We start from the raw sequence: 22143 nt of genomic DNA, 5'->3' as shown, positions 1-22143 counted from the left end.
TACAATCTGACCCTTTTAAGAAAACAAACCCAAATAAACTTTGTTCCCCCACCAGTTCTGTAAGTAAATGAGACTGTCAGAAGAATCTGAAACGTGGTAAGACATTTACATAGCCTACAGGAAACACTGAAACTTCATATAGTGAAAATAAAATTTGAAATAATATTTGCCCCATTAGGATAAACAACCTGTTAATAATACTCAACATTCTCCCTTTGTAGCAGCAGCTGATGTAACAGTTTTCCTTCTAGTTATGGCCTTTACACTTCAAAACTGAGGCTCTAACTGAGTTTTGTGTCATATGCATAGGACTCAGGAAACAAACTACACCACACAGCTAGGCACCAAAACTTCCAATGCAAGAAACAAAGTCTCCTGGCAAAATTTCTTTAACTGGTTAATTAGCAATAATGAAGCTTATGTCTCTCATGTACACCTGGGTCAGCAAATTCCTTGTCCAGGCTTAGATAAGTCAGAGAAGTAACATCTCCTGATGGACATTAATTATTAAACCACATCTATCAAGGGAGAGCAGCAAGGTAACTGACTCCCTAGGCAACTGCCAGTGGCCTGAAAACACTTCCAAAGCCTCCATGCACATCTAGGATAGTTGGTTTTGCTCAGTTGTCCAAAGCAGGCTGCTCATAGGAAACACCAAAGGCAAACAAACAGCCAAGAGAGCAATGTGTGCTGCTGTGATCCCTCTTCTACACTGAGACCCAGCCTCTCCCAAGAAACACAACAGAGAGATGCAGGCAGTAAGCACACTACTGCTGAGCTCCCTGGATTTGCTTACTCCATTTTTGCAAAACCTATGCAGTCACACATTCACCTTTTCTAAATAAGTCACACTTCCTTCTGCCATTTGTTTCTTAGAAAATGTAGAACTTCTCAGAGAACTTTTTCTCTGAGCCATGGGACATTGTTTACACAGCTCTCTCAAAGTAAGCTAAAGACAGAAGCCCTTGCTATGGTGATGGGCTAAACCAGAACTGCATCTTGGATTCATACCTTTCAAAACAGGGATGCCTTGACAAGGTAACTCACCCATCTTGTCACAATTTGAGACTCAACTGGGCATAGGGTGCATACAACACTTGAAATCTTTCATTCTGTCCTCCAGATGCTGCAGAAAAATCACATGACAGACTCTCATTTTTTCTTCTCTACCTGAATTTATTCATGGCCCTTGGTGACTCTGCTAATATTGACCTTTAGCTTATGTAGTATTTTACTGCTCTGGTCTCCATAGTTTACTGCTCTGACATATTATTTCAGCAGAAGTCATACCTTCTCTTAGCCTTTATTTACCCAGCCTAAATAAAGCAAATCTTTTAAGTGTTTTTTGGTATGATAAGACATCCATTTTGCAGATAATCTCAATCACTCTTCTGTACACCTGATTCTCTGAATAAACTGGTTGCAAAAACTAACAGCCTGTAATGCCAAGTGCTGACCATGGCTGTCATGAGGGCAAATTATGAGGTATTAACTATTTCCTTTACTCTGTAGTAAGTACCTGCATGTCCCTGGCTGAAAGACCCATATACCATTCTCTCAGTCCTCATTTATGTGGTACTGACATCCCCATATCTTTTTTAGAGATCAGCTGCTCCTCTTTTCTTCTTTCCCTACTTATTATCCTTTTTTTCTGTCCTCATCTCCTTTATTTTCTGAATATCACGTAAGCTACAGACTTCAGATAAACAAGCAACTGAGTAACAGACTTACAAATATGTGTTTACAAATGTGTGTTACAAAGGTTTTTATGTCCTCAAGGAACAGAGGCTGCTTCATTCTCAAGCAAAAGAAGACCTACACAAAGTATAAAGACAGTTGTTTATCACACCCTCCCTGCTGGCTTTCTTGGTCAAAAGGTTATTTCTAAATCTGTCACTGATCTGTCCAATGGTTTTGATTAAACATCTGTCTTGTCTCATTCTGCTTCCTTATTTGTGAAATGGAGTTAAAAATAATTTAATAAACAGATTGATAGAAGTGTATTAATAAAATCAAGGCACTTTTTAAATCTCTCAGAGTGGTCAGCTTTTGCTAGGATGGAGTTGTTGTCTCATACTTTACATCATTGCACAAATTCACTTCTACGATTTCAAAGGAGCAGTACAAACACACTAATTTTGTTCACTTCCAGAATCAGTACATTTTATTATCTAAAATACTCCTTGTAATATCTTGCCATGATTCCATATTTGCAATTTAAATATGCCCAGCTCCTGGCAACACAAATCCCAAATTCACTACTCGTGCTGGTGGTATTTATCACTGGAATCTGAGTCACACAAATCAGAAGGCAAATTATTTATAGGACAGTCTTAAGGTTTTGGGATTTATATGTCTAAAATCCTTCTTCCTTCATTGAAAAGCTCTGTGAACATACTAGAGGAGAGAAAAAGAGTACTATGTGAGAACAAAACCACCATCTCCCCTGTTTTGAACAGTTTATGGAAACAAACTAGATAAAATATCAGGAAAACTGTATTTAAAAGAGGGTAAAAAACCCAAAATCCACTCCCCACCCCTGCAAAAAAAAAAAAAAAATCTCATATAGATCTCATACAACATGTACTAAAGAAACTCATCCAGTTTCTTTCCAGAGGCTTACTCTGGATCTAAATTTAACCTTTCCATCTTCATTAGCAATAATGAAGCAGCTCAATTTCTCAGTGTCATCAATAAGCACAAGCTCAAGTCTCATTTCTAAGCCAGACATATCAGGAGATTAATGCTGGCTGTTTAACAAGCTGTACTTCATCCACTTACAAATGTTGACTCAAATTGCTTTCAAAAATGCCTTCCATGGAACACAGAATGATATGAAAAAAAGGAAGCCTTAATCACCCACTACTCCTTTTCCAAAGCACAAAAGTTATAATTTAAAGTCTAATGTTAGCCTGTCTTCCTTGTGAGAGCAGCTCACTGTTTCCCCTTTTGGAGTAACAGCCCACTCACATTTTGTTGCTGCCAAGTGTTTGGGCTTTCTCTCACTTCGTGCACTTGTAAGGACGTCTCATCTGAACTGCCCCTGCAGTACCACCTACCTTTAGCCCTTCCAGTTTGGGATGTATTCCCAACACTTAATCCTCTGGAATTTGCAACCTATGATAGTTCTTCAGACACAGACACTTTGTATCATTACTAACTCTGGCCCAGAAACAGAATACATGTTAAACCCTGGAAAACTGTGCCTTCCAGTGGGAATATTCCTTTCCCACTCCCTGTGCAGTGCATGATTACTCCAATTTATTCCATCGGAAAGAAATACAGGAAAACATCACACATCCTCAGGATAACTCACACCAAGTGCAATTATACAAAACATTACCTTGTGAAACTTAAAGAAAATATGGCATAGTCTCTGACAGTTTCTCAGATTATAAGTGTTGAGTTCCTAGAAATAAAAAAATTGTAAAGAGAAGAACATGAAGTTAATGGTCACAGTTTTGTGAATAGTCTACATTCACTCATTCTTCTAGAAGCTCTTGAAGTATTAGAAAGACTAAAGCAAATGAATAAAAATTTAACTTCATAGGATTATGAGTATTCTAATTTTTTATTTTCCATATCTTGTCATTCCTGAATACATGTGTTTAAAGGGAATACCTTAAGACATCTCTGCTTGCTTTTCATGATCTTTGGAGACAAACAGAGCATGGTGAATGGGATGACCATTTAAAGAAGGCATAAAGGAGACCAGGAAAAGGTAGTTTCTAGGAAGAAAACTAAGCAGCACACCTCAGCTGAGCCTCTTCCTGTGCTCTCAGCAACTTCCATAGATTTCTTTACCAAGGGAGCTTGATTTCTTGCATCTCACTGGTCAGCAGCTCAGGGCCAGCAAGTTCATAGTAATTGTTGTGCTTCCTGAGGCCTTAAAAGAGAGGCTGGGCTCTGCCTCCACTCTGAGGGCACCACAGGCCACATCCATCCTGCTTTATCCACATGGTATTCCCTGAGCCAGGCCCTTAGCTGAGCTCTGTGCCACTGTCTGCTGCTCCTCAGCCCCAGTGCTCTGTTGAGCAACAGGGAAGGGGAGTTGGGTTTTGTTTGTGTTTCCTATTTGGTTTCATACGGGTTTTTTTCATTCATATAAACTTGAAAAGTTTGTTGGACTGAAGGATCATACCTAGCTTTCAAGTCCCCTGGGGATAAAAATTTCCCTCTGTCTGCATGAGCATGTCATGCATACATCCATTACTGCATGATATCAATAAATTATTTAATCCCAAGGCAGGAAAATTCATAGAATGATAAAACAGTGGATTAAAATTGTTCAGAACCAAAATCCCTAACTAAATAAACCTTGTTTTCCCATTTCTTGAAGGAAGAAAATATATTTCTATGAGCTTGGTCAGGAAAAGGAATAATGGATGTATCACTTAGATAAACAGAGCATCTAAGAATGTTAAATATTTTAAATAGGCTGCTTAGTACAAATACTGTTGTTCTACAATGGTTAACCTTGGCACTGGAAAAATGATAGCAAGTGCTTGTTTAAAGAACATTATAGAGTAAACAAAACCATGAATACACAAAATCCATGTTTTAGATGGGGAGTTAGAGTCCCATTTCCTGTATTTTTTAAACTTGTGTAATGTGGTCATATAAATAGTAGAAAAATAGAGGATCATCATAACCATACTAAGGAGGATGCAAATTCAACTCTGTAGTTCTGAAGAGAAAGACAAGTGTATTTTTTGGCAACCCAGTTGAAAAAAGGCAGCAGAGATTCTGCCTCATGGGAAGAATCTATTCTCCCACCTTAGACTGCTATAAAGGAGCAGGAAAAAAACAGCTGTGTTAGGTATTCTAATGTATCCTGTTGCTCTTTTTTACACAGAAAGGCAATGATTAAATTTAAGAAAGGATTTGTTCTGTTCCAAGACTACATGAGGAAAAGTTCTGCACGTGCTATGTGTATCTTGAGGAAAAGTTACAAAAAAACTGAAACAAAGTCTTCAATTTTTTTGTTATGTTTTCTCCTTATGACATCTTTGTTGAGTTCTATTACACCGTTAGTTACACCAAGTAGAATAGGAAAACTGAGCCCAAATCCCATCCAAACAAATTCTATTTTAAATTCTTATTTCTAAGGAATCAAGAGGTAAAAAATACAGAATATTAGGTAGGAGAGTTACTCGGGTTTTCGCAATAAAAGTATAGGAAAAAACAGAATGTTAAAAAGATCTTTTGAAAATGGGACTTCATGCAATTTGGATGCTTTTATTTATGTTCTGCACTCTGAGGTGTGATCCCACGTGGTATCTTCCCTCCACACTTACCCTGATGGATGAAAAGGAAAATACACTCTAAGAATCCATACCATCAAATATTACAGGATGTGCAGTTCAGCCAGAAAGCCCAGCCAAGCAAGGAGCCAGCTAGTCAAAGAAAGTCAAAGTCAGCTCTCAAGAAAAACTGCAAAATTATTTTCAATCAAAGTCCTTCAGACTCCTAATAAAAACTGAAAATATTTCAGTTCAAGCCCCTTAAACATTTCAATGGAATATCTAAAATTTCTATTAAAAGATATACTTAAAAAAATTATAAAGCATCAAGTTACATAAACAAAATGTTTCAATAGCTCTACCTATTCTAGTTATTAAATAACTATTTATGAAAATAATCACATTACATTTTTTCATTTGTCATAGTGGAAGCCATGCACACCAGATGAGGTTAGAAACTCCCAGATTAGGAATTCATCTATATCGAGACAGAATAAAGCAGAGCTTGTGCCTGGTATTGAATCCTCTCTGGAGTTTACTGGGACATGTGCTTGCTGGATGGAATCACATGGCCTGCAGAAAACCCATCTTCTGTTCTCTCTTAAGCTCCTGAACGAATTTGAAAACAATTGGACCCATGACCTCACAGATGTATTTGGCATATGACCATCCTTCATGTAGCACTTAATAAAATCACTGTTAGAGTGTTCCAATACTTTCAAAATAATGTATCTGTCTTAATTATCTGAATATATTTACTCTTTTCCAGATGAAATCTTGTGCAAAGCAGCACATGATCCTTTCTCACTTTTAAATATTACATTGAATATGTGTCATGCACATATATTACTGGCTTGTAATGTCTTGCATGTCTTTCTATTTTGGGACAACTATTCCTCATCCATTCACTAGTTTCAACTACATGCTGTGTCAAGTGGCAATGCAGAATCCCAGCTGCAAAATCATTGTCCTACTTTTACTTGTCTCAGCTCCACATTACAACTTTCTCCCACATCTCACACTTGTCCAAGCCTTCTCACACCCAAGCTCCTCGTTAACTCCCACCACACTTTCAAAATCTCACATTGCATTTCCAACTTGTCTTCCACATGAGCTCACTTGCTCAGAGGAGCATTTCTCATTTAAGAAATAACTTTGAAAATGCAGTCCTGTTTTACTAAAAATTGTTCTGCTATTATTAAATATATGCTCATATTTTTGTGGGGGTTTTTTTGTTGTTATTGGTTTTTTGTTGGGTTTTTTTTGTGGACATTCGTGAAGATTTTAGCAAGTCATGTATTTGCCTTTAGGTACTTGCATTTTTAAAATATTAACCCTGATGATAATTTTACATGATAAGTGTTTTCCTGTTTAGCCTTATTTATGATGCTCAAAAGATAGGCTGGAAATAAATCCCCATAGACTGATGTCTATAGGGCAGGTATTTATTTATTGCAGTGTCAGTGGTGAGGAGGATATCTCCACCTAGCCCAGCCACCCTTGTCAAGTGCTGTGGTGTATTTGTACAGTAAGTATTGCTCAGTGTCACTATGTCACTACTACATCATCACATACGCACTGGAACTAATTTTTATTGTATGGTCTCATGGTTATAAATAGTTCTTTTGCACTGTGCTTGCACCTCCCCAATTCATGGGTCATTGGGGGTCTTTGATGAAGGCTTCCAAGGCTTCTTCACATCCAAACTTTTCTACCTTGTCTTTGCAGCATGTACGGTGTTCCTTGGCCTGTCTGGTCTTAACCAGCCTAAATTCTTTGTTTTGTGGCTAATTTGCTTTACATTTGCCAATTTCTCATTAATACTATGCTTATCTATCTCTAAAGCTATCCCCCTGGTGAGCTTTTTCTTCTTCTTTTGTCTATTCAGCATTAAGCAACTAGTTAACCATATGTTAGCCATTACAATGTATAAAAAGTTGTGATTCAGGTATACAGGCATCAGGTTATATTGGTTTATAGAAAGTCATGCTTTAGGTTATATTGATATAACTCATGCTATAAAAGCACATTGTAACTTTTATCTAAATTATATAGTCACCACTTATTCCTAAGTTTTTGAGGAAAACCAAGATGAAAGCCACTCAGTGAGCCAGGATATTCCTTTCAGTAACACCCAAGCAGCGTTTGGGCGCTTCTTTGGGGAGATGGATTGCTTCAGTAGCTGAGGGGACGACGCAGAATTCAAGAATAAGAGGAAATAAAACCGAAGGCCACTTAGGTTACTAAGGCCACACACCTTACTAATGCCGCTGTTTGGGAGTGCTGAGGGCACTGGGATTGTTTTCCATACCCTTTTCCCCACGTTGTCTGCACTTGCTGGTTGTGACCTTCCCAGGCCCAGCAGCTGCGGGGGCAAAAGAAGGGGTCAAGTTGGAAGGGACCACAGCAGGGCATCTGTCCCACCTCCCTGCTCAGTAGGGGTGACCCCAGAGCGCAGGAAGAGCATAGTGTCCCGGCAGTTCTGGAACCCCAGGGACAGGCCCCGGGACAGGGCCCGCCACAGCGGCCGCGCGCGACACCGCCTCACACAGGCCCCGCCTCACACAGGCCCCGCCTCACACAGGCCCCGCCTCACACAGGCCCCGCCTCACACAGGCCCCGCCTCACACAGGCCCCGCCTCACACAGGCCCCGCCTCACACAGGCCCCGCCTCACACAGGCCCCGCCTCACACAGGCCCCGCCTCACACAGGCCCCGCCTCACACAGGCCCCGCCCAGCCCGGGCCCACACTGGAGGCCCCGCGCGCGTGACGTCAGGCGCCCCAGCCAATGGCGGCCTCTGTTTAACTGGGGACGAGAAGGTTCGTTGCGTATTCACGAGGCGGGCCCTGCGCCTCTGCTGACGTCACGCCGCCGCAGCCAATAGCAGCCTTTGTTTGCGGTGGGCGATCGCATATTCATTTACGCACATTCACAGCCGCGCACTTTCGGAGCCGCAGCGGCCGCGGCGAGGGGCGTGTCCGGCCCGGGCCTCCCCTCGCAGGAAGCCGCGGCCCGTGTGCCTGCGGAGCCCCGCCGGCAGCGGGAGGCGGAGCCGGCCCGCCCTATATATACTGAGTCCCGCCAGGAGCGGCGCCGTGAGTGTGGGGCGGAAGCGCCCGCCACCTCTTTCCTCCCGCCCGGGTGCAGGCGACGAGGATGAGCCAAAGAGACACCCTGGTGCATCTCTTTGCCGGCGGGTAGGTGAAGCCCCGAGAGCTGCTGCTGCGCTTGTCCTGTTCTCTGCCCTGGGCTGCGGGTCCGGCCTCGCTCCTGTGCCCGCCGCTGGCTGGCCTGTGCCCGGGGGCGGCGGCGGCCCGGAGCGGCTGCCTGGGCCGTGTCGGTATGGCTGTGGGGGCTGCCCGCTCCTCTGTGCCCGGGGGGCTGCGGGGAGGAGCGAGGGGCCGCGCTCTGCTCCCCGCCCCGTGCCCTGAGGCCCTTCCGGGGCCGTCGGGCCCGAGCGTTGCGTTGTGCCGCGGGTGGAACGCGGGCCCCTGGGGAGGCGGGGGTGGAGGCTTCCCGGAAAACCAGTCCGCTCTCTCTGCTCGCCCTTCCCGGCCTTGGCCCGTATCTGGCGTTTTCCTGGAGAAGCACGCAGGGCCCACCGTGCACGGAGAGCCTGCCGGGACTGTCGGCTTGTCGGGCTGGGAGTGCCCCGCCGGTCACGCCGCTGTCCAAGGACCGCTGTATCCGTGCGGTGCGTTTTAACGCTGCGCCGTGTGCTGTGCTTCCCTGTGGGACTGGGCACCGTCCCGCAGCTCTCCAGCCACAAAGGCAGAAGAAAGGGGAGGGAAGAATGTACCTAGAAATAGAAATGTAGCCTGAGTTAGGTTCGAGGTAGTTTTTTATCCTCACAGCTATTGATGAAGTTTCAAGATGTATGGGCTGTATTTTTGAAGCCTCTGGTTGTTCCCCCAGCCTAAAAGGGAAGGCTGGGGGCCCCGATGGGCTTGATTTGTAATAGTGTATTTGGGTAGTGAGCACGACTGTACAGAAGTGAGAGGACACAACGTGCCTCCCATGAGGGAGCTTGAAGCTGTGATTTCCCCTTGCTCCTCAGTGACAAAAATGAGCTTGCTGCTTCTGGAGTAAGGTGTTTGAGGTGGGAAAATAGTGTGTTCATTCTGAGAAAGTGTGAGTGACTTGGATACCTGTCAGTACTTTCTCTGTGTAAGGCACACATTGAAGTGTTGTACACCTGCTCTAGAACCTATGGGGGTTTTTTCATTCCCTTGATTTCTTGCACCCTGTTTAAGAGGAGAGTGGTTATGCAGAGGAGGCCCAAGATTTAGTAGTGTGTACTGTTTTCTTCAGACTTTGCATCCTTGTAAGCATTCAGAAAAGCAATAAAAGGAGCTCAAGAAACATCAGGAGCTGCTGGAGAGGATTCAGTAGAGGGCTGCAAATATGAAGAGGAGTCTGGAGCGTCTGTGTTATGAGAATAATCTGGGGGAGCCTGTTTTCAGGTCTCATCTGGAGAAAAGACTGAGAGGGGAATCTCATTGATGCATATGAATATCTCAAAGAAGTGCCAAGAGGATGGTGCCAGACTTTCTTCAGTGGTGTGTAGCGACAAGACAATGGCCATAAACTAAAACACAAGTTTCACCTCAACATGAGGAAGAACTTCTTTATACTGAGGGTGGCAGAATAGGCTGCCCAGGGAGGCTGTGGGGGTTTCCTTCTCCGGAGACGTTCCAAACCCACCTGGACGTGTTCCTGTGTTACCTGCTCCAGGTGACCTACCTTGGCAGGGACATCAGACATGATCTCCAGAGGTCCCTTCCAGCCCTAAGGATTCAGTGGATGGTGCCTGTCTGTAGCCCTTTGGTTGATAGCTCTGCACAGGGAAGATTACTGAGCAGAATTGTGTTATGTCAGAAACAGGTTTATAAACATGGAACCTGAGACCAGCTGAAGATGGCTCAGCTCAGCTTGCTCATTCCTATTTATTACAGAGCAGTCTGGTCGATGGGTAAGTGCTGGCCAGCTCGGTCAAGGGTTATGCTGTGAGGAAAAGGCTGAGTGTGAGCCACATGGTTCCTGTAACCTTAGTTCAGCCTAGCTAACACTGTGTGTTTGGTCACGTTTTGCAGCAGAAGAGTGTTTTGGGGTCATCTCCTGACTTTGCAAGCATGGTGCACCACAGATCACCTGAGCGATCTTCAGTCTTCAGTGAAACTTAGAGGAAGGAAGCTCTGTAGTTTTGTTTGCCTTTAAGTTGCACCAGAGCCTCTATGGAAACAACATGATTATCTCTATCTGCTGGTGCTGCCTTTTTTTTTTTTTTTTTTTTTTTTTAACTGTTCAAGTTCATTCTTCAGTTCCTGCTTTCTGCAATGAAACTTTGACAGATGGCATTGCTGGTTTAGTAACATAAGTGAGGCTGTCCTGGGATTTCTCTGTAGCTGCTAAATGGGTTTTTTTTGTATATCTTCTCTTTTCCCCCCACTTCGTCAAATAGCAACTGTTGTCACTGTAGACATTATGTTGGTGGTATAAACTCAGGTGCTTTTATTCTAAACCAAGCATGCAGTTGAACATTCTTCATTCTTAAATTAAAATGTCATGTGATTGAAATGTGGGATGTAGATTAACATTTTTAGTTCAAGTAGTAAGTTATGGTTGCTTTTTTAGTTGTAAGACTCTTTTAAAATGTAGTAGAAAACCTTAATGTTTTGCTTTATAGGGAAGATTAGTATATTTTGGATGCTTGCAACCATACAGTGCAAATTCAGGTGTTAGCTACAAAAATAGTGTTCAGGTTTTCATGACTTGCTCTCCATTTCCAGAAAGCTTTTGACAGTAATTTTGTATCATATAAACTTCCACTCAGAGCTGTGAACCTGAATGAGTCTTGTTTCCTCAGCAAAAGGAGAGATTTGGGTTAGGAGGTGGACAGCTGCTTTTTTGAGTTCACCATTGGATAGTCTCAGGTTTCTTTTCTTAACTCTTGGTGTTTCTTGCAGAAATTTGACTGTTTTCTAATTTAATGTGTGAGGAAATATAGGGAGGAGCTTCTTTATTTTTCTTGATTATAAAACTGTCTCAAATTGGTCTGTAATTGTAATCACTCTGACAGAGGTTCTTAGCAAGTCCCTACAGTGGCTAAAACAGTTAAGATGCAAAAGATGTACTTAATGTGTTTGAATTCTCAGCAAGATCAGACACTGGTGAAATGTCTGAATTAAAGGTAAGAGACCCTTGGGCTTTTCTGATTTCAGAAGATTGTTAATAATGCACAGCAGCTACTGTGATGATGGGGGCTTGTTAATGCCCTTTCAGGAAACAGCCACTTGAGCCATAACTGAGTTGCCAAGCACTCAGCTCCTTTCTGCCCTAAAATACATTCATGGCATAACCCTAGATATATTTCAGAACAAGTGAGAAGGAGGCTAATGCCTTTCTCTCCAAACGAGGCTATTTTTATATTCAGATACGCTTCTATGTGAAATAAGACAGTGTTTGTTTAAAGCTTGTGGTTTGCTCCATGGGGTTAGTAAATTGCATTAAAATTGCTGTCAGTACTTGAGAAACTGTGCCACTGGTATTTTTCTCGTGTTTCTTTCTAGATGCTTTGAGCTGTTTTTACTTAATAGAAATGTTACTGTAAATATTGATTTACCCTGGCTCCTAATAGGAGCTACGCTGTTCATGTTGATGTTTGTTTTGGATAATGGAACCCAGTGATGCTTGATCCCTGGGTGGTGTTTTTCCTGTTTTCACTTGTAAGTTTCTATGTGGCAGCACATCGGAGGATTTTATTTTTGTACCGTTCATTAGACATGGCAAGTTTGATTAGCATTTGTAGCTTATGGATGTGAGCTTAACCTACTCTTCCTAAGTTTCAGCAAAGAAAAGTAATCAGTGAGTGAAGTGATTGAGGGTTTGTGGCTGCTGGTACTCAAGTTGAACAGTATTACACCAGCAAAACCTGAGAATTATGAGGATTAATGAATGCTGTTTCTGAAAGCTGTGCTTGGTAAAGCCCTTCTATATTCTCTGAAGACTGATACTGTACACGTAATATCCAAAGCTGCAAGGCTGTTGACGTGAAAGTTACTCTGCTTGTAAAGCATCTCCATGAAACTGCTGATAGACTTGGCACCTGATTTTGCAGTAACTGATGAAGAGATAAAAAGGTGTTCTGTTTGCAAGTGGCTTGGATACTCTTTTTTTTACAGAATATTGAGCTCAGTTTACTTGCTGTTTCTTTTGACAGCCAGTGTTTGCATGGAACTTTCACTTTCATACAGTAAAGATAAGTATCTGGTAAAATGCATGAATTAATGTAGACCCAAGATAACAGGGTCAAGGTTTATCTTTAAGTCTTTGAGGCTGTGGTTACAAATACTGTTAAAGGTGAATCTGAAACTAGCTCTAGGCAGCAGTGGCTTTTGTTTTCATAAAATCTATCATTATCTCAAGGAATTAAAAAAAATGTGCACTGACAGTTTTTGTTTGAAGTCAGCCTACATGGGCATTTGGAATATCAGTCTGCTTTAGAACATTTCTAGACAGTGTAGTGGCTGAATTTGAGACCCTCATCCGTCCTGGAGCTGTCTCTGTTGGTACTTGTAGGGCTGAAATGTACCAGTACAAGATACTTAGCTGCTCTAGACAAAGGCAGTGACTCCTTAGCAGATAACTTAACCTTGCAATAAGAGAACTTTCTCTTGTTACTTACAAGTCCATATATTTTGTTTCACTGAATGTGATGTCTCTTACATTGTACAAGAAGGCTCGAGTTGAAATTCTAATTCTCTAATTTGGCTGTATTAATAGTAGTGAGATTGTAGTCTTCCTTTTTTAACCAATTTGTTTATTTTTGTGGATTTACCTACTGATCTCTGCTTTTCTCCCCTTCAAATTACTTGGGGCCTACTGGTGGATTTTCATACCGTTTTATGATCAGGTTGTTTCTGCTGAAAGTCAGCTTTGCAAGCTTTAGATACTCACGTGGTAAAGCTGAAGAAGGCTGAAGCAGTAAACATTCATTAGAGGCAGATATCATATTTAGGGTAGATAAGATGAGCAAGTGGTCTTCTGAATAGCATTCTCTGGGAACTGCAGTAAGCGTTCAGACACAGGAGTGTCTCAGCTCTTGCCAGTCTTCAGTTCATTTACACTGTGTCAGCAGGAGTGTGTTTGTTCACCTACTTACTCTAACAGGTGAAATTCATCTAATCCTGGAGAAAAAGTTACACATTAGTAAATGTTCCTACAAGTCTCACTCCTTGGGGCCTGGTGCATGCCTGACTGAAAAAACTCAAGCTCAAAGTGGTTTTAGGTAGTAGAAATTTCTGAAGTAGATTACAGAATCCCACCTGCCTTATGGAGAGGATAACTCATGTTTTTCAAACTGTTAAAAAATGTTTTTCTGAACTGTTCCTTGTTCCTAGTTTGTGTTAAAGCACAAACTGAAAGTATTCTCTTTAATTTGAACCAGTGAGGAGGGGAGCAAGAAAGGTGGCAGCAATCTGCTGGCAATTTATAGAGCACTTGTTGTAGGCTGGAGCTGGTGGCTGGCTGTTAATGACCCGCTGGGACTCAGCACAAAAACGTAGCTGTCTCTGTTGGTATTCCCAGTAGTGTGTAAAATAAGCAAGGCTGGAAATACATATCTAACTAAAATACACTGTCATTGATGCTGTAACAGAACAGCTGCTATGCTTCTTAGAAGTTGTTTATTTATACTGAGTGCATATTTTTGGATTGTTTCTCTTCTTTGTTTACCCACAAGCTCTGTTTCTTGACAATTTTTCGTAAACGTATTTTTGTCAAGCCTGGAGGTGTTTATCTTAAAGGTCAAGTGAAGTAGACAAGTCAGGGTAGTTACTGGATTATGCCTTTAATAGTTTAATTCAAACTCAGTGGATCTTGTGACCATTGAGAAAGTTCTGGCTCCTTAACATATTAAGACATTTCTTTCACTCCTTCAGTTTCAGATGTTGTCTCTATTATATGGGGCTTCTTGAGGGCTGGGAAAGTGGCGTGTTACTTTGGCAGAAGTAGAAATTGGGGATTTTGCCAAGACTCACAGAACCACACAGCACTGTAAAACTTAAGGGCTTTGTTCATATGTAAGAAGAAATTTGACATTTTGAAGATGGGGGACAGAAGAAGCTTAATTTAAACTATCAATACGTAGTGGAAAACACTAAAAATATTCTTAGGTTCAATGGGACATCTTGAATTGTTTAAGAAAAGCCCAACCAAATAGACACAACAGCAGGAAACTTCCAAGGGTGCTGATTATTTGAAATTACTTGAATGGCAGAATGTGGTGCAGGAAAAGGCTCTTAAGGGAGGTAGGTGAATCTGCTGCTTATTTAGGATGCATGTGAACGTGGTGCTGGCTGCTGTTATATCTGCTGGTGTCACTGACCACTGCCTGTTGTAGACAAAACCAGCAAGCACAGAGTTAACTGTGTATTAGCCCCCTTCCCCAGTAATCCACTGCTGAGTGAAGGGTTCTGACCCATCGACCCTGAATGTCTGCCAGAACTGCTGCATCAGGCATCCCTTGTGATTTGGGTGTGGTGCAGGGGAGCGTGCAGGGCATGAGCTCCAGGTCAGTGTTAATCTTCAACTTTAGGAAAATTTTCTGCTCCAGTGTAGTGGGTGATGGGGGCAATTAAGAGCTCCAAACTCCAAACCCTGCTCAAGAATGCAGGACTCGTTTTTTTGTCGTCATTTCTTCCCTACTTCCATAGCATTTATCTCATTAATATAAATCAAATCTTCTGCTTTCTCTTGTGATTGCTGCTGCTTGAGAACAAGTTCTTGTGTAACCGGTCCAAAATCAAATGCAGAAAAGCTTTCAAGAGAGTAAGCTCAAGGAGAACAGAAGGGTTGTAGGAAAGGAAGTCAAGTGTAAAGCCAACTTCCTTCATTGCCTGCACAGGCATGTTACCATGGACTGGGGTTTGTTTTGAACTTCAGACAACTCTGTCTGTCTCAGAGCTTTAGAGCTTCAGTAGCTTCATGTCACATTGTTTTGTGAGCTGATGTACCTGTGCTTCTCACGTGCTGTTCATGTCTTGAACCTTCACCTTACAGGCTCTTACTGCTTCCAACCCTGACTAAAATAAATATTAGCACATCTACTCTCTTTCTGCAGCTCTTAATTTTAAAAGAAGTCTATTTGTAACTTACTGTTAGAAGCAAGTGAATCGCTCATTCAGAGCAGGCTGCTCTAATGTCTGTGTCAGACTGTAACTGCATGTGTGCAGCACACACTGAAAGACTGTCTTTCACCATCCTGTGATGACACTTTGTTCCAGACTGGCAAAGAAACTCGATATCTTTCCTCATTTAAACCTTGAAAGAGAATAGACTTCAGTCTAATGTTGGAGCTAGGGACGGGCAGGATGCCTTTAGGCTTAGTAATAGGATACTTCTAGGTCACAGGGTTTAAATGGAGTGTTAAGTGAACATCAAACTTCTGCAGCTCTACTCTCAGTTCGCTTCATAGAAACACATGAGGTTTGTAGGATGCAGTGCTGTATTTTTGGTGTTCTGTGTGGTAGAAGAAAGTGATCAGACTACTCCTATGAAAATTTATACAATATCTTGAGTCGTAGCTATTACTCCTAATTTGGACTGAGCTCTCCTTTTCATTTTGGAAAACATTTTAAAGAGACTTGAACAGGCTTGTTAAAGGGTTTGGGCGTGTTTGAGCTTCTTGTGTTAGGAAAAAAAATAGCTGATAACTGTCATGTCAGTTCATCAAGCACCTCTTCTAGTTACGTAAATGTTGTTACATAGATTTATTAGAGCAAGCAAATGTGGACCCTTTGACTTCAGTGCAAATTGTATTTTTATGTTAGTGGATTTCAAACTGAGCTATAGTTAGCATTAATACTTGAATTGGAATCTAGATTTGCTTCTTTGGGTTGAATTTTTTTTGTTTGTTTTGTAAAGGAGTTCTCGTCCTGGCCACAGTTTGAGGAAGGTTCAATCTGAAGCAATCTGAAGGTTGTTTAGCAATAAGAGTCCTGGTCTCTGAAAAGGCTCAGGAGACTGTCTTGGAGCTCAGAATTTGTGGATTTGCTGTTTTTTCCCTCCAAGGCTATAGTTGCACAGCTAGGAATGTAGATCTTAATAACTGAGTTCTGACGAAGGCTCTGAGCAGAGCCATCCAGGGCGGTGTGTTCCTGGCTGCACTGTGGTTGAGCACAACAGCAGGAGCTGCTGTCAGCACAAGCTGTGCATGGCTTGCCTTGGTTAGCTCTCAGGAATGAGAGACTGGAGCAAACCCAGCAAGTCTTCACCTGGTCAGCCACATGAGCTCTTCTGGCTTTGCAGGTTCTACTGTGCAGTACCTGGTCTGCCTTGCTGAAGGGGGCAGAGCTTGGGGAGCACTTGGTCAATCGCTGCTTTCATGGTACAATGACCAAAATACAGTCAAGCTTTTGAAGATATTATTAAATTGCAACTCCACGGATTTTAGCAGCTTCTGCATGTAGTCCTGTGTGCATAGTGCATAAATCTTTTCTGCTCTTAAGGATTTTTGGCACCTTTTTTGTGGTCAGGTGTGCACTAATCATTAAAAAAAAAAAGAAAAGGTAAAATTTACTAAAAAAGTTAAACATTTAAGCTACTGAGCTACTTTCCAGAACCGATTTGAACAGCATGTACTATGCACCTTCACTGCATTTTTTCTGTTTAAATTTTCACCTCAAGTTGTGAGGTTTGCAGACTAACTTGGCTTGCCTTCAAGGGCAAGTAACTGTCATTGTCACACATGCTCCCATTGGTTCTTCACTTCTTGCGGTAGGACTGTGTTGACTGTAATGTCCATTCCATGTGAATGTATCCTCCAGTTTGTTTTCAGTTAAAAACTTGATGGTCCTGTTTACCTTTGCAGATGTGGAGGTACTGTTGGTGCAATTCTGACATGTCCACTGGAAGTTGTAAAAACACGCCTGCAGTCCTCCTCTGTGACTCTCTATATCTCTGAAGTTCATCTCAACACTGTGAATGGTGCTACTGTCAACCGAGTAACCAGAGTTTCTCCTGGACCTCTCCACTGTCTGAAGTGAGTGTAGCTGGCACAAGGGTTTGGGCTCATTTTGGGGAGGGAAGAGGTGAAAATCTATATAAAAGATTCAGACACTTATGTCTGTCATGATTCTACCAGGAGATGACTTTCCATATTTTGTCTTTTAACTGTGTTTCTAATTTTTTGCATGTCCTTCATGCTTGAGCTTGTATGCTGAAATAGCCAGAACATGTATATCTTGTGCAGCTCCAAGCTTGAAACTGCCTCCCCAAAATTCACTGGCAACAGTTGACACTGAAGTGCCAGACTCCTATTTTCATCCTGAAGAGGAGTTGGTCTAAGACTCTATTTAACTGTTTTGTGTCCAAATCATAGAAGTTACTGAATATGGAGGCAGTTAAAATTAATTCAGTTTCTTAGTCCTTTCAACTTTCACCATCCATACAGTTTTTTGCCTTTGAGTATCTTCTAGTGGTCATATGACTCGAAACCTTCTTTTAGAGCTATTAAGAAATAGCTAAGACCAGTTTTTGCAGTGATCTGAGATGTTTGTGTGGTGCCTCACTGAATGGGGGCTGCCTTTCCCCTCCTGTTTGCAGTGCTTGTGTAGTTCAGGAGCCAGCAGGAAAGTTGTAAGGCTGCAGTTAAACTGCTTGCATGGGGCCAGGAAGGGTTCACTTTACCCTGAGGGACCCAAGCCAGCCAGTTAAGGGGAGGAGAGGTACCTTCAGTATTTGGGGATGAGGGGAGATTTCCTACAGGAAGGACCTGCCACTGCTTCTTGCATTAGAAAGTTGGTTGAGTCTTGATCACTTGTGTTTTCTATTCTCAACTAATTATGTAGAGAGCCTCTTCTGGTAGATGAAGTGTAGGGTTTAAACTTCATCTGGTTAGAGGATAGAATTTGCTTAAATGGAGGTTGTACCCAAATAGCTCCTTGAATGAAAGATCATTCTTACAAAAGTTTGGGTTCAGAGGCTTTTCATGAGGCTCTGATGGGTGAACATGTTTGGAACAGGTATGTGGGAAGGAAAGGCTGGTGACCAGCAAGGAGATCTGCTTGACCTAGTGACTTCTACTTCTCTGAAGTAGAATGCTTCAGCTTTTCTGAATGTTTGGTTATGAATTTACTTTCCTTTTAGAAATGTGTATTAGTGAATACCAGATTGAATAGATGTGATTTCGTTATGCTTCTCTGCTATGCTTTAAATGCATCCCTAAAACTGAAAATAACTTGGTATTCCCAGGAGGCATATTCAGACTGAGGTAGAGGGAGCCCATGATGAGCTTTATTGGTGGGGCTTGTTTGTTTTGTTAGTTTGTCTTTAACAATTGCCCTCTTACAGCTGCTGTTTATCTGTAATACAAGAATGTGTCTCTTCTGCTGCTTTTGTTCTTTGCTTAGATGTGCTTTCTTCCAGGCCATTGTCAAAAGGCTGATATGCAAAGCCTGGGTTTCAAGTTCTTTAAATACAATAAAGATTAAAAAATCCCAAATAACATGGCAATGCACTGTGATAATAAAAAATAGATAGGTCCAGGACATAGTTACTCTTGGTTAAGGTACTAGGGCTGTTTAGTGAGGAAATAAAACTGGATTCCTTTGTCACTGTCATGCCCTTACTGTTATTAGATATTTTTAACTCACAGTTGTCAGACTTTGGTTGTGTCATAGCAAATTCAGTGCAGTGCTCAAGGCTCACATTACTCAGTCTAAAAGCAGAGTGGTTCAGGCAAATTATGCCAGAATTTCAGTGAACTGACTGCTGCGGAGTCACTTCTGCATCTTAAGCATCATGGAGGTGACTTCAAAGGCATATCTGTCAGGAAACAAACTCAGAAAAACAGGTGACTCTATTCTCTGGCGACAAAAGCAAATTCTTTTTTTCTTAAATATCTGTGTTGCATGTCATATTACATTTTCTCATCATTCGTCTTACACAATTTAAACTTGAGGTCTTGCTAATGGAAATCTCACCAGCCTCCCAGTGCAGGCTCTCCATGTGACATAAGAAAGTCAGTTGAGGCCATATGGAGCACTTGTCCTGCTCTTCCAGCCGTGGATTTGCCCTTAACTGCTTTCAATAAACAAGTGCAAGCCCTGGGATCTGCTCTTTAGTGCAAAAAGTTTGTGTCTTATTTTCAGTGCAGCCTCTGGCACTCCTCCAGCTGCTGTCTGTGAATGCAGAAGTAACCGAAGAGCATCAGTAACTACCTCCATTATAATCCTGTCTGTGCAACCTCACTTTAGCTCTTTGCTGCTCTGTCAAATTCTGGGGCTGTAGATCCAGAAGTAGCAAATAGACCTGGTACACTTCATTCTTAAGTTTTGAAGACACTGAGATTCCTGCTGCTTTGAATAAATGTATAAGCTATATGTGCAATATACATGTGTAACACATCATGTATATTGCACATGTGATATTTAAGTAGTGATTTTTAAGTAGTGGTTTAAGTGGATACAGATCATGTGAATTGGGTTCAGCATTGCAAGGCATAAAAATGCATTCAGGATTAAAAGGGAGGCAGGTGAATCTGCTTGGACAGACAGCTCCAAGTAATTTGTATTTCCAAGGTGTCTTTGAGTATTGTGTTCAATACTCGAATTCCTGCTGTGGAATGAGGCTGATTGTTATGGACACAAAGCTGGGATGTTGCTGGACACATTATAGTGTCAGTGTTCCTAAATAGCAGTGGTAAGTGCAGAACCACTGGTTTATTTTTGCTTAGTGAAAGCAAAGGTAAACTTTCAGTTTGATTTAGCAGCAAAGCAATGGTGAACCAGCTACTAGAAGTCAGAATAGTATTGGAATGCCCTTCAGAGCTATAGATTGCTTTCACTTGTTTGTTCTGTTAGGAAATGCCAAACAAAATGGGCATTTATACGAGGGTAGTTTGCTTTATTGAGTAATTGACTTGTCATTAACCTGCATAGCTCTTTGAAGAAGAAATATACAGAACTGTTTGGGTGCCTTGGCCAGTGTTTCTAAGTCAGCAAGCACAGGGTTCTGTTTTGTAGCATCTGGGAATGTAGTTAATTCTTAACTTTAAATCTGGTTCTAAAGAAATTGCTAGAGCAGTTTCCAGTAATGAGATGCAGGTAGTCCTTGTTTCTCCTCCCATGTCCTACCATAGTTTTTAAAATACCAATGTGATTAGCATCTAGATTGTGGGGCAGACTGATTTCACTAGAACTGGATATTAATGCATAGCTTCTTACTGTGCCGGAGTACCTTGCTGCATAATGGTCTTCAGCTCTTCTTAAAATCCACAACTATGTGGGATCCATATTGCAAGACTAAAGGACTAATAATGCCTTGTTTGAAGTCTCAACTCACTGCTTGTATCCATGCTTCCCTGCAAATTCCACACATGCAGAAAGGTACACTCTGCTACCACCCAAGCAGTTTTTCCTGAGCTGTGTTTGTAGTAGACATGGTACAGAAGATGTGAGGATTCTGCTATGGCTGTGACTCTGTGAGGGTTACACTCCTGTCTCTGTTACTATCAGTGAATTACCTTGCATGGATAGGTAAGGATTGTCTTCTCTGGAATGAGTCAAAAGCCAAAAAACCACTGGCTCCACAGCCTACAGCAGTGCTTGGTTAGGAGCACACAGGCAGCAGCTCAGAACTGACAGGAGGAAATCCCTGCCAGCCTCTAGGAAGGGTCACTTCTCATATTAAAGTTTTCAACTTTCTTTTGCTATAGTCAAAATAATCACCATTTCTTAAAGAATAAAGCTGAGTTTGGGCTTCTGATTGAAGTGGCTTTCAGTAGTGGCTTTCAGTATTTTATGGGTATGAGGAAGGCAGGGCAAATAGGAAAGCAGCGTCATAGACACAAGCTTCTGCCATGAAACATCATGTCCTGTTGGGAGTCTTGTGGAATCACACTGGGGTAGCACATGCAAAGCCATATTGAGGTCTCTCTATTTTTGAGAGGAGGAGGTAATAATAAATTGCCAAAGGTGTGCCTGGCTGGGTGTCACAGGCAGTACAGCAACATCTTTCAGAGTGGCTCTCAGACAGCAATGACTGAGTGAAACTGGGCTTCTGAAGTCTCTGTTGTCTCCTTTCTTGCCCTTTGCTCCCTGGCCCTCCCACTCAAAATTAAGTTCACAAACATTGGGAGCTGATGGGTGGGGAAAGGACTGTAGCATAGAAAAAGGTTTTTTGCCTCCTGAACAATTTACAACCCAAATGTATGGGAACATTTCCATGTTTACTATTTTTTCCCTGATTCAGGGACACTTACTTTAACTTCCTAACAGACAACTCTGCACATGTGTGTGTTCCTATATATAGAAATTAAACTGTTTTGAGATCTCAAGTCTTATTTCTGCATTTAGTTTATGGTTTCCATGGTATGTTGAGCAATAATGTAGTTTTTTTTATGCTGATTCTATGGAATAACTATTTTTTTGGTGGTCAGCACTGTATTATTGTCAGTTACTATGAAAGTTTTTCACATGATGTAGTTCTGGTGGTTGGTGCATTCCTTAATTTTACTCTGAGTGTTACAGTATTGTCTTGTTTTCTAGGATGATCTTGCAAAATGAAGGCCCTCGTTCTCTGTTCAGAGGGCTGGGTCCTAATTTAGTTGGTGTTGCTCCTTCCAGGTAAGTACAAGCATGCACAATAAATTAAATACATTAAAGGCTTTAATGTTTATTTGAAACAAGTTTTGCATCTGCAGTTGTAAATACTTAATTAGCAGCAAGTAACCTTTTTTTTTGCCTGAGGAACTGAGCCATTTATATGCTCTAGAGCTCCAGCTGTCTCAGCATTTCTTATCCTATGTGCTATTGTAATAGTATTTACAATGATAGCATAATAGTGTGCTATCCCTTGTGCAGAGTTCTGTCCACTTCAAAAGAAAAATTCTTAAGGA

The 22143-nt window shown here is 41.7% G+C and overlaps 1 protein-coding gene and 1 long non-coding RNA gene across 2 annotated transcripts in view; one reads left to right on the top strand and one right to left on the bottom strand.

Moving 5' to 3' along the window:
• Positions 1–5218: 5218 nt before the first annotated feature.
• On the bottom strand, positions 5219–7756 carry LOC136365795 (uncharacterized). Its single transcript, XR_010744412.1, has 2 exons — positions 7501–7756; positions 5219–5298 (listed from the first exon to the last, which is right to left on the bottom strand). It is a non-coding gene; the product is annotated as an uncharacterized lncRNA (long non-coding RNA).
• A 424-nt stretch (positions 7757–8180) lies between these two features.
• SLC25A36 (solute carrier family 25 member 36) overlaps positions 8181–22143 on the top strand; it is a 30337-nt gene continuing 16374 nt past the window's right edge. The window contains exons 1-3 of the mRNA XM_066326243.1: positions 8181–8443; positions 17116–17286; positions 21794–21871. Of these exons, the coding sequence (XP_066182340.1) occupies positions 8403–8443; positions 17116–17286; positions 21794–21871 (290 nt within the window). The 5' untranslated portion in view covers positions 8181–8402. The remainder of the gene's footprint in view (positions 8444–17115; positions 17287–21793; positions 21872–22143) is intronic.

The sequence above is a fragment of the Sylvia atricapilla genome, chromosome 10 (assembly GCF_009819655.1).
Source record: "Sylvia atricapilla isolate bSylAtr1 chromosome 10, bSylAtr1.pri, whole genome shotgun sequence".
Taxonomy (NCBI): Eukaryota; Metazoa; Chordata; class Aves; order Passeriformes; family Sylviidae; genus Sylvia; species Sylvia atricapilla.
Note: the sequence above shows the minus strand (reverse complement) of the source record. Positions and strands in the feature narration are given on the sequence as shown.